The sequence below is a fragment of the Dromiciops gliroides genome, chromosome 4 (genome assembly GCF_019393635.1).
Source record: "Dromiciops gliroides isolate mDroGli1 chromosome 4, mDroGli1.pri, whole genome shotgun sequence".
NCBI lineage: Eukaryota > Metazoa > Chordata > Mammalia > Microbiotheria > Microbiotheriidae > Dromiciops > Dromiciops gliroides.
This window is the reverse complement of record NC_057864.1, coordinates 11,807,739-11,820,530: the sequence shown is the minus strand read 5'-3', so window position 1 is coordinate 11,820,530 and position 12,792 is coordinate 11,807,739. Positions and strand designations below refer to the sequence as shown.

The window sequence follows — 12,792 nt, the reverse complement described above, 5'->3', positions numbered from 1 at the left end:
TATATAGCTATAGATGCATCCCTCATCTCCCTGATAGAGCATGAACTCCTTGAGGGTAGTTTTGTCCTCATTCCTGGCACACAGTAGGTGTTTCAGCAAATGCTTGTGGATTGACTGACAGCTGTCAAATTTAAGAAAATCTTAAGGGTATTTTGTGATGGTTCTTTTGAAAAAGACAAAAGAAACATCATTCCATAAACAAACTTCCAAGTATAAGATAGCCAGGCTTGGGAGCAACTCCCACTGGTCTAAGATTAATTTTTTGGAACACAGTACATGCTAAGGATGTGTTTGTTAATTTGCTTCAACGAATATTTTAGCCTTTCTCCATCTAACAAGTTATAAGGCTTCTTAATCACCCCTAGAGATGACAACAGTGAGGAGACCTCAGGGGGAAGGAAGGAGAGAGAGAAGGAAAAAAAACGAGAAAGAGGAGGAAAGGAGAAGGGGAGGAAAAAATACGGGGAGAGGGATAAGGAAGAAAAAGAAGGGAAAGGGAAGAAAAGGGAAGAAAAGAAAGAGGGGGAGAGGAGAAGGAAGAGAAAAAGGGGGGAGAGAAGGAAGAGGAGAAAGAGGGGGAATGGAGAAGGAAAAAGAGAAGGGGGGACAAAAGCAGCAGACTACAGTTCTATAAATTAGAACAATGCTAGAAACCCAGTGAATGCCAGGGCTGCCTAGTGCAGTGGCAATAAGGCAGACTTGGTTCCTAGTTCATCTGGACCACTTAGGACCTGTGTAAGCTTGGGCAGGTCCTCACCTAGCTGGGACTACTTCCTTTTCTGGAAAGAAAAAGGGTTCATCTAGGTGATATCTAAGGTCCCTTCCAGCTCGAAATTTACGGTTCTAGGGAACCAATAACCTTGGTTCTAGAGGAGAGATGATGAAATAGACTCCCATTCTCTCAGCAGAAAGATGGGAGACCATGGATGCAGAACAGCACAGATATCAGAATATCTACAAACCAGAAGAATATTTGCTAGTTTTGCTTCACTTTTCTTTTAAATGAATGAAGATTCTATTGAGAAGAAGGGAGGGGAAGGAGGATATAGCAAGAAATGACCTTAGTGTAAAAAGCAAGCCATATCTTAGCTTTAGCAATAAGAGAAGAAAAAGGAATTGAAGGAATTAGAATAGTCAAGGAAGAAACAAAACTATCACTCTTTGCAGATGATATGATGGTATACTTAGAGAATCCTAGAGAGTCAACTAAAAAATTACTTGAAACAATGAACAACTTTAGCAAAGTAGCAGGAAATAAAATAAATCCACATAAATCACCAGCATTTCTTTACATGACCAACATAGTCCAGCAACAAGAGATAGAAAGAGAAATTCCATTTAAAGAAATGGCAGACAATATAAAATACTAGGGAGTCTACTTGCCAAGAAAAACCCAGGAACTCTATGAACACAATTACAAAACACTCTTCACACAAGTCAAATCAGATCTAAATAATTGCAAAAATATCATTAGCTCATGGATGGGCCAAACTAATATAATAAAAATGACCATTCTACTTAAATTAATTTACTTATTCAGTGCCATCCCAATCACACTATCTAAAAATTATTTTATAGAGCTAGAAAAAATAATAACAAAATTCATCTGGAAAAACAAAAGGTCAAGAATATCTAGGGAACTAATAAAAAAAAATGCACAGAAAGGTGGGCTAGCGGTACCAAATCTGAAGCTTTGCTATAAAGCAGCAGTCATCAAAACTATTTGGTACTGACTAAGAAATAGAGTGGAGGATCAATGGAATAGGTTAGGCACAGGAGACACAGTAGTAAATGACTTTAGTAACGTACAGTTTGATAAACACAAAGACTCCAGCTTCTGGGATAGGAACTCAGTATTTGACAAAAACTGCTGGGAAAACTGGAAGAGAGTATAGCAGAAACTAGGCACAGACCAACATCTTACACCTTATACTAAAATAAGGTCAAAATGGGTACATGATTTAGACATTAAAGGTAATACCAGCCCTGGATTCAGGAGTACCTGAGTTCAAATCCAACCTCAGACACTTGACACTTAACTAGCTGTGTGACCCTGGGCAAGTCACTTAACCCCCATTGCCCTTCGCCAAAAAAAAAAAAAAAAAGGTGATACCACAGGTAAATTAGGAAAGGAAGGAATAGTTTACCTCTCAGATCTTTGGAAAGGGGAACAGTTTATAACCAAACAAGAGATAGAGAATATTATGAAATGCAAAATGGATGATTCTGATTACATTAAATTAAAAAGTTTTTGTACAAACAGAAGCAATGCATTCAAAATTAGAAGGGAGACAGAAAGCTGGGAAACAATTTTTATAGACAGTATTTCTGATAAAGGACTCATTTCTAAAATATATCCAGAACTAAATAAAATTTATAAGAAAGCAAGTCATTCCCCAATTGAGAAATGGTCAAAGGATATGAACAGGCAGTTTTCAGATGAAGAAATCAAAGCTTTCAACTGCCATGTGAAAAAATGCTCTAAATCACTATTGATGAGAGAAATGCAAATTAAAACAAAAAAAATAATAAATGTTGGAGAAGCTATGGAAAAAATTGGAACACTAATGCATTATTGGTGGAGTTGTGAACTTATCCAACCATTCTGGAGAGCAATTTGGAACTATACCCAAAGGGCTATGGGGCTGTACATACCCTTTGCCCCAGTAATATCACTACTAGGTCTGTATACCAAAGAGATAATAAAAAAGGGGAAAGGACCCACACGTACAAAAGTATTTATAGCAGCTCTCTTTGTGGTGGCAGAGAAATGGAAATTGAGGGGATGCCCATCAACTGGGAAATGGCTGAACAAATTGTGGTATATGAATATAATGGAATACTATTGCACTGTAAGAAATAATGAGCAGGCAGATTTCAGAAAAAAACTGGAAAGATTTAAGTGATCCAAGACAATTCCAAGGGACTCATGATGAAAAATGCTCTCCACATCTAGAAAAAAGAACTGTGGAATCTGAATGCAGATTGAACCACGCTGTTGCTACTTCTTTTTCTTTTTTGAGGTTTTTCCCTTTTGTTCTGATTCTTCTTTCACACCATGACTTAATGTGGAAATATGTTCAATGTGATTGTATATATATAAAACCTATATCAGACTGCCTTCTGTCTTGGGGAGGGGGGAGGGAAGGAAGGGAGGGAGAAATATTTGGACTTCCAAATATTATAAAAATAAATGTTGAAAACTATCTTTATATGTAACTTGGAAAAAATACTATTAATATTGAGGAAACAACAACAAAAAAGCAAGCTGTATCAATAAAACAAAAATCACTGGCAAAATCATGCCTAGGTTTCCATCTCATTTGAGTACCCCAGAAATGTTTCCAGCATGGAGGACATCTCTCCTGTCTGAGTACAGACTTGCTGTAAAGTCACTGGCAAAGAGCCAATTAAACATCTACAGAAACGGAACGAGGATCATTAGATACTAAAAGTAAATTGCTGACGACGACAGCTATCTGCTGGCTATGTTGTCAGGACACCAAGTGGGGCTCAGTCTCCACAAGCAATGTATCTTGGGCCAGCAGCCAAGACAGAGAATCAAGAGAAGGAGAATGCCTTGGGGGCTCTGCTGGGCTTTAATCTCCCAACTTCTAGATCACAGATCTAGAAGCAAAAGGGTCCCCAGAGGCCAGCTCATCCAACTCCTTCATTTTACAGATGAGGAAACTGAAGCATGGAAAAGTTCAGTGTGAATGTTTCAAGGCCAGCCACCTTCTACAGTTATTCTGTGCCTCCACCCAGAAATTCTGCCTCCGGAAAATTCTCCCTCTCCTCCTCCTTCTCCCCAAAGTGTCCCAGCCAACAGGGTGCTATTTATGTTTCTAGCAACAGCTATTCTGAGGCTTTTTGGCACTGTCTCCCACAGAGGCACAGACAGAGCGGGCTGGGAAGGAAGCTCTCCACTCTGGTCACCTGATGGGCACAGCCCTCACTACCAACATACAAGCCTGTCTTCTGGACCTGGGGAAAAAAAACCTCTAAAAGCCCAGAGCAGGCGCCCGGCCAAGAGTAACACTGGGGTCCTACCTTCTGAGCATCTCCTGTGAAGTAGGCAATGGCTATGGTGGGAAGGATCATGAACAGTGCATTGTAGTAGAGTAGGCCGTACTTCCCCAGCTCCTAGGAAAAGAAATAGGGATGGGGTTGAGCTGGACCCAACCAAGCTAAAGCTGAGGGCTACACCCACAGCAACCCCCAAAACTAGGTCTCCCCCTCCCTTCTCCCACAATCTCTCCCTCTTACCATCTGTGTTTTGTACACACACACTCACATTCACACACACACACACACACACACACACACACACACACACACACACACACACACCATCTTTCCCTCCCTCTCTCTGCAGATCTGCCACAAAGAAAGCCCTCAAAGAGAAAACAATAACCTACATTTTCTTTACAGAGATAAATATAATACAATGGGGGAGAGAGAGAAATCAAATCTCTAGATTTTTAGGACAAAGCTTAAAACTCAAAAGCTATAAATTCAGTTCTGAATACTTAAGTGCCTACTATGCGCAAAGTGAGGGCAGCTAGGTGGCACAGTGGATAGTGATGGGCCTGGATTCAGGACCTCTCATATTCCTGAGTTCAAATCTGGCCTCCGATACGTTCTAGCTGTGTGATCCTGGACAAGTCACAAGTCATTTCACCAGGTTTGCCTCAGTTTCCTCACCTACAAAATGAGCTAGAAAAGGAAATGGCAAACCCCTCCAGTATCTCTGACAAGAAAACCAAAAATGGGGTCATGAAGAGTCGAACACAACCAAATCCACTGAAAAATGTGCAAGGTGAGATATAGCTCAGCATAATGGATAACAGACTCTGACTTAGTGTCAGGAAGACCTGGGTTCAAGTCTTGACGGGTTGCTTAACCTTTCAGTGTACCCAGGGGACCAACTGTCTAAGACTCTATGTCACACAGGAACAGCTGATGTCTATCAGCAAAGACCCAGCATCGTACATCCAGATGACATAGCAACTCTTCCCTGCCCCCACATAACAGAAGCATACAGGATACTATGCTGGGTCCTGGGAACACAAAAGACAAAATGAAAACAGCCCATTCTCAGAGGACTTCTAGGGGAGAAGACACACATTGCCAGGTAAAGAGAGATGGAATGATTGGGGGGAGAGAAAAGGGAGGAGCAGAGAGAATAAAGGGCGGAGAGAGAGAGAGAATTGGAGACAAGAGGCGAGAGGGAATGGGGGGAAGGGAGAGACAGAGGGTGCATGCACAAGCAACTGCAGTGGCCAGGAAAGGCTTCCTGCAGGAGGTAACAGCTGAGGGGCACTTTGAAAGAAGCCAACGAGCTTCAGTTTGGAGAAACCTCTCTAACTCCTCAAATGGTCTTCCTTCCTAAGACAAGCCAGGAAGAGAGCTCATCTTAATAAGTCCCTGCCCTTTCCTTTCTAGGAAGAAAGGAACATGAACAGTGCATAGTGCCTGACACACAGCAGGTGCCTAATGAATGCTTGGTGATTAGTTGTTTGATTCAATCCAAGTAAGGCTGGCTGCTGCCTTCCCAGAAGGACATTTTCCAGAGGATGTGAGACGATATCTCTGTAATGCCTTCCTTTAGTTTTCTCCTTTTATTCAGGTTCTAAGAGGAGGATTGGGTCACCATGACTCCAGCCTCCCAGTAAAGTTCTGCCCAGGTATGACTTGGGCAAGGCAAACCAAAGTCATCTACAAGTCTCAGGAATGCCCTGAAGCTGATGGCCTTCACACTGCAGAAGCCAGAGTGAGGGTTCTCTGGCACCCAGGACTCTCTGTCTCTCTCTGTCTCAGTCTCTCTCTCTCTGTCTCTCCATCTCTCCATCTCTCTAACTCTCCATCTCTCTAACTCTCTGTCTCTCAATCTCTGTCTTTGTCTCTCTCCCTCTTTCTTTCACACACACACACACACACACACACACACACACACACACACACACACACACACACGTCTTTTTTGTCTTTCCATCTCTTGGCATGGTACTTGGTACACAACGGGCCTTAATGAGCCCTCCTTGAATTAAATGGAAATCAATAGCCCAGCGACTCTCAGCTGGGCTTCTGGGGATGCAGCTGAGTTGTACAAAGTAATTTCAGGAGACAGCAAATACCGTCACCTGGAGGGGTCAAAAAACATGTCACAACAGGAGATGGCAGCTGAGCTGTGCTCATTAAACCTCAAAGTAGAAAGGAAATTTCTATAAGGGAACTCCCCCCCCCAACCCCCACCAAGGCAGCTCATGCCACCCCCTCCCCCCATAAATTACCCACTTCATTTTGTACATATTCACAAATGTACTTGTCTCCCCTTTAAGAACGTGAGGGATTGTGGCTTTCCCCTTCTTTGCAGTCCCAGGGCTCAGCCTGGTGCTTCCCACAACACACGTTTAATGAAAGCTTGTCGATTGATTGTTAAATGAGGTAGAGATGGTTTCCTTTTTTCCTTTGTCCCGAAAGCCTAGAACAGTGGCTGGCATACAGTAGGTGCTTAATAAATGCTTGCCAAATGCTTGTCTAACTGGCCTAAGGTCACGTCCCTGATTAATAAGCACTTCAGCTATTACTCATCCCCCCAAACAAAGATTACTGTTGCAAACCACAGCTACTTTCTGTTCCTAAATGGTCCATCACATGAGCCTTGACTTGTTATTTACTACTTATCCTGGAATGGCCATTATGCCAACGCAGCTCTGAAAGCGAGGCTGCCCTGGCCGTACCAGCCCCCAGTCTATGCCAAGGCTATGGGGGCGGTCTTTCAGTGGAGGGGAGGAATCCTGCGGCTTCAGCAGCAGCAGAAGGAATCCCCTCAATCGGCAGCCACCTGGGCGCCAGCTCCTCAGAAGGTTTCTACGTTCCACCCTGCCCTAACATCTTCTGATTCCCCGGAGAAAGCAAGACATCTGAGACACGGGGCTATTCCCGGGATTAAACCCACATCCAACACCAGTCCTGCCCCCAACCTGCCTGAGAAATCTGAACCACCTCCCGCTCTTTGTTTAACTCGATGGCAGGATCACACCAGGCCAATGCCTGAATTTTACAGATGAGGAAGGGGAGACCCAGAGGGGCTGGGTGATTGACCAAAGGTTACCCAAGTAACAAGTGGCAGAGCCAGGATTCGAATTCAAGTCTTCTGCCTTTGGATCCAGTACTCTTTTTTTTTTAATTTTTATTTTTTTTTAGTGAGGCAATTGGGGTTAAGTGACTTGCCCAGGGTCACACAGCTAGTAAGTGTTATGTGTCTGAGGCCGAATTTGAACTCAGGTACTCCTAACTCCAGGGCCAGTGCTCTATCCACTGCACCACCTAGCTGCCCCAGATCCAGTACTCTTTCAACTATGATACCCATGCCTACTGAACTACAAAGTTCCTCTCAAGGAGGGGTTATTAAATGTTTGTTTGTCACGGACTCTGGGGGAAACCTATGGATCATTTCTCAGAATAGTTTGTAAAATTCACAGTTGAAGGAAATCCTAAATTTCAGTTTGGGGTTAATAAAAACAAAAATGAATTTTCCCCCACCCAAGTTCATAAACCCCATGAATCTGTTCCCAATCCATCCACCACTTCACGTTCTGGGAACCCCAGGTTAAGGATTGGTCCTTGTTCTAAAAGATTCCTGACAAATGAAATGAGCTAGAAATTGGCATATGAATTTTCCAGATCATAATTCCCTTAAGCACCAACATTTTTACCTTAAACAAAGGGTCCTGAACCTTTTCTGAGTGACCAGGGGCACATACTCCTGATCAGGGATGACTCTACAGAGCTGTTAAGACAGTGGTGCCCTCTGGAACACTGATGGGTGAACAACTTTGCCCCTAAACTAAATGTTCCCAAACTGCTGTGATTTTGTGAGTCCTTATGTCTCATCTAGAGGCACATAGGGAAATGGAGAGGAAGCTGGCCTCAGAACCAGAAAGACCTGGCTTCAAATCCCAGCTCTGATACATACAGGTTATGAGACCCTGGGTAAGTCACTCTTTGTACCCCAGACAACTGAGGGTGCAGAGTTAGTGTCAACCTGCATTGGTAGAGGAAGTTTTCTCACCTTGTAATTACCTATATCAAAGAAATCATAGGTCCAGTCCCGATCTCTACCCCTGATTTTAAAACCTCTTACAGCACACACTCTCTTCACCTGCTCTGACCCTTATCCCTTCCTAATTCACTATTTCTAATATCCTGTAGGCTCAGAAAGCAGGAAATCATCCTGTTTTAGAATTTTATCTGAAATAAGAGTTAACCTTCTTGAGGGATTCTCCTGTTAATTAAATTGTAAACACTGCAGGGATTCTGAGATATCTTTTTCATCTTTTAAGAAAACTCAGGGGCAGCTAGGTGGTCAAGTGGATAGAGTATCAGCCCTGGAGTCAGGAGGACCTGAGTTCAAATCCAGCCTCAGACATTTAACACTTAGTAGCTGTGTGACCAACCATGGGCAAGTCACTTAACCCTGATTGACTTGCAAATAAAGAAATGAATGAATGGATAAAAACTCAAGTAAGATAATAGACATACATACATGTATATGTGAGTGTTTGTTTATGCACACACACATATATAAAATACTTTGTAAACTAATTTGTTGTTCAGTTGGTTTTCAGTCATGTCCTACTCTTTGTGACCCCATTTGGGGTTTTCTTGGCAGATACTGGAGTGGTTTGCCATTTCCTTCTCCAGCTCATCTTACAGATGAAGAAACTGAAGCAAACAGGGTAAAGTGATTTGCCCAGGGCAACACATCTAAGAAGTGTCTAAGGCCGTACTCCAGGCCCAGTGTTCTATCCACTTTGATGCCACCAGCATAAAATGTCTGCTGTAATAATTATTCCAGATAGCTGTGCTTGACCGAGTGAAAGGTCCACGATATTTCTGTTCTACCACTGATGACAGGAAAGATCCAAACCCATCTTGTTGACCCCTTTCCCAAGCTCTCAGCTTCTCCCTATTCTTTTAGCTAGTAAAGGAAAAACCAAACTTTATTATCTTACCATCAAAATGCAAATATTGTGAGTCTTCCTGACCCCAAGCATGCACATTATCTGCCATTATCTTGATACTCCTTAGACCTTAGAATACTTTGTAACTCAGTGAAAATCTTAGGAGCAATCTCAGCCACCCCTATTGTACTTTGAATCCAACTCAATCCCATTGACAAGCATTTATTAAGCACCTAGTGTATACCAGGTATGGTTCTAGGTATGGGGGAACACCAAGACAAAATGAAGCTGTGCCAGCCCTCATGGAGCCTACATTCTATAAGCAATGAGCAAGCTGCACCTCATCCCCACCCCCCCAGTTATGCCCACCATCCTACATGAATGCCCTGGGTTGGTAAACCCCTGCTGAAGGGGCCTTGGGTGCTACCAACCTTGGAATCGAGTTTCTGCTTCACGTACGCGCCATTGGCAGCTGTCAGGACATCGTTCACCAGGATGAAAACGTATCCTTCCAAGTCAAATGCCAGGTCGGAGCTGAGAACAAAAAGAGCGGCTTAGCTGGCAGGGCCTTCCCGTGGAATAAAACCTACTTCATGGTTAACTCGCCTGAAGTTCAGGTTCAGAATCCCCCTAGAAGAGGAGGCTTCATTAAACAGTACGTTCCCAATGTTGAGGCAGCTAGTTGGCACAGGAGATAGAGCACCAGGACAAGTCAGGAAGACCCAAGTTCAAATCTGGCTTCAGACCCTTACCAGCTGGGTGACCCTGGACAAGTCACTTCACCCTGTTTGCCTCATTTTCCTCATCTGTAAAATGAGCTGGAGAAGGAAGTGGCAGATCCCTCCAGTATCTCTGCCAAGGAAAACCCCAAATGGGGTCACACAAAGAACTGGACATGACAGAACAACAAAAGTTCTTTGCACACCTTCTGTTACTTGTCACTGAAAACTACCCTGGGAAGCAGATGCCATTTTACAGGCGAGGAAACTGAGGCCAAGAAGCTACCAACTTGCCAAGCACTCACAGAGGGCAAATATCCCAGGCAGAGCCTGAACCAAAGTGTTTCTGATTCTCAGTCCATTATGATTCAATTAACCAACATTTCTAAAGCAAGTGTTCCATGGTGGGGGGTGGGGGAGAATGCAAAAACAAAGGAGAAACCATCTTTGTCCGTGTTCTCTTTCTACCTCCCTCCCTCCCTCTTTCTTTCTCTCTCAAATGTACATTTTTTGCTCAGTACTTGACAAGCACCAAAGGTGAACATTTGCATATATGGAGACTATTAAAAGGATCCATGATCTCTCTCATGTACAGCTTGGTTTGGGAGCTTCCATACCAATGGAAGCATATGTATGTATATATTCATACATATACAGACATGTGAATATACGGATATCAATCAATCAGCCTTTATTAGGTGCCACCTGTCTACCAGGCACCATGCTAAGCACTAGAGATACAAACAGAGACAAAGGACAGGCCCTGACTTCAAGGAGCTTATGAACCCACAGGGGAGACCTCGTGCAAACAGCTGTGCACAGAGCACGCCATACACAAGATAAATAGGAAATAATTAAAAGAGATTGTGAAGCTATGGGATTAAGAGGGGTTGGGGGAGGCTTCCTATGGAAGGTGGGGTTTGAGCTGGGAAGGTCAGACGTGTCCAAATGTGCACACGCAACAGAGCAATAAAAGGGTGAGGGGTGAGAAGGGGAGGCCCAGCAGCTGGGAGGAGGCGCGCTTAGAAAAGCCTCCTCCAAAAGGGGATGCTTGAGATGGGTCTGAAAGGAAAGCAGCTATTTCTGGAGGCAGAGGTGTCTTCCATAAACAGGAGAAAGCCAGTTCAAAGGCACGGGCATGGGAGATCTGGGGTGAGAACGGCAGGAAGACCAGAGAGTGGTTCTGCTGCCTCTGGATGCTGAAGACCAGACAGAAGGGCTTCTTAGACTCTTCCCACTCACGACCCCTTTTTACTCAATCCCAGGTATTTAGGAATATAAAACAGGCACACATAACCCTTTACTGCTGACAAATTTTTTGAGACCCCCCACATTCATACTTGATCCCATAGGGGGACACAACCCACAGTTGAAGATGCTTTGCTCTATATGACTTGTAATACTCACCCTTGCCCATACCATTGAGCTGTAAAGAGGCTGAGGGAGGTAATACATGGGGTGGGGGTAGAGGCAAGCGGGGGGAAGGGGGGGGAGACAAGCATTTATATAGCACCTACTGTATGCCACGCACTACACTAAGAGCTTTTTACAAATATTACTGGCACGTGAAAGATACTAGGATTTGCAGATGTAAAGAGTTACATCAGGCCCAGATTGTAGCATTAATAACTGCACACATACAAATGGGGTTCTTGGAAGACCCAGAGTCATTCATTTTTAATGTTCCCATTTCTATAATTTACAATTTCTTCACATATTTATAAACTACATTACCCTGCCAATGGCAAGTGGGTGAACCTTGGCGATAAACAGAATCCAGTAGGTGTAGTTAGGAGAATCATCACGAATTTATTGGAATAGAAGAAAACACCCTGGATTACTGATTCAGAGTAGAATGGAGACCTCAAGGGCCTCATTTGGCAGATGAGGAAACTGAGGCTTGAGAGTGTAACTGACTTGCCCAAGGGCTCCCCAGCAGCAAAGCTGGGACCAAAACCTAGTCCTCTGTCTCTAAGTGCAGCACACTGCCTCTACAAGCCCTCAGAGCCTGGAGCCAAACTAATCTGAGCTTTTTGTGGACATTGATCAAAGCATTGAACAAGATTTCGACCTTGGAAAATAGTCTTTGTGTTTTACTTTAGAAAAATAGGATTCTCCTTCCAACGAAGAAACCTTTTCCCCAGAGTTAATTCCATATGAGCTAAGCTCTGGAATTCTGTACAGTGCCTGGTACATAGTAGGCACTTAATAAATGTTTGATTGATTGATTGACAGTGCAGGGACTAGTGTTTGTGTAACAGAAGACCTTACATAGCAGCCACAAATGCTCCGATGATCATCGCGAAAACAGTCATTTTAATACCCCAAGAAAAGGTCTTCCTAGAAATTAAAAAAAAAAAAGTTTTGGTTACATTTCCAAGTATTTGTATTGTTTTATGAAGACATTTTATTACTTTTCTTAACATATACACAAATACGGAGACACATACACAATAGTACGTATTTACTTCAATAGAATTGGTTTTCTTTGTAATGCCATTTTATGCATTTAGAAACAGGATTCTTGGAAGGGTTCACAGGCTTCACCAGCCTCCCAAAGGGCTTCAGGAAACAAAAAAGGCTAACAATTCTGCTCTTCATCTTCCCCAATCTATTTCACTGTGATGAAATAATCTCTATCCAATGATCCCTCCTACTTCCTGACCCACCCCCTCCCTCAGCACACAACCCCTAACGTATCATCACTGGCTACTGATTGTTAAGGGCTAAAATTCTAGCTAGTCTGTCTAAAATATCCAATGAATGGTCGCCAATAAATTATAAGCTTTAGCAAGAGTTAGATTTTTAAGCGTTTATTAAAGAGAATAAGAATTTGTAAAGAGAGAGAGAAAGGCCTAGATTCCTATCTATTAAAGGGAGAGCACATTTCTAGCTCCGCTCTCCACCAGAGTCCAAAGGAAAGAGAGTGAGAGCGAGCGCCAGTCTCTTCCTTCCTCCTCCCACTAGCCCGCGTCACTTCCTGACGCCAAAGAAAAGACTCCTGGTCTTGCCCTCAAAGACCTTTGCTTCATGGGCGGAACTCTTCTACACTAAGTCTCCAGCAGGTGGTGTTATTCCAATCGTTACATGATGATCTAAAAAGA

At 43.2% G+C, this 12,792-nt stretch overlaps 1 protein-coding gene across 3 annotated transcripts in view; it reads right to left on the bottom strand.

The window, feature by feature from the left end:
- Positions 1 to 12,792, bottom strand: part of SLC35D1 (solute carrier family 35 member D1) — a 60,379-nt gene that overhangs the window by 39,584 nt on the left and 8,003 nt on the right. For all 3 annotated transcript variants that reach the window (XM_044001996.1, XM_044001997.1, XM_044001998.1), the window contains exons 6-8: positions 11,960 to 12,028; positions 9,401 to 9,503; positions 4,051 to 4,143 (exon numbers count right to left, since the gene is read on the bottom strand). In XM_044001996.1, the coding sequence (XP_043857931.1) occupies positions 4,051 to 4,143; positions 9,401 to 9,503; positions 11,960 to 12,028 (265 nt within the window). The remainder of the gene's footprint in view (positions 1 to 4,050; positions 4,144 to 9,400; positions 9,504 to 11,959; positions 12,029 to 12,792) is intronic.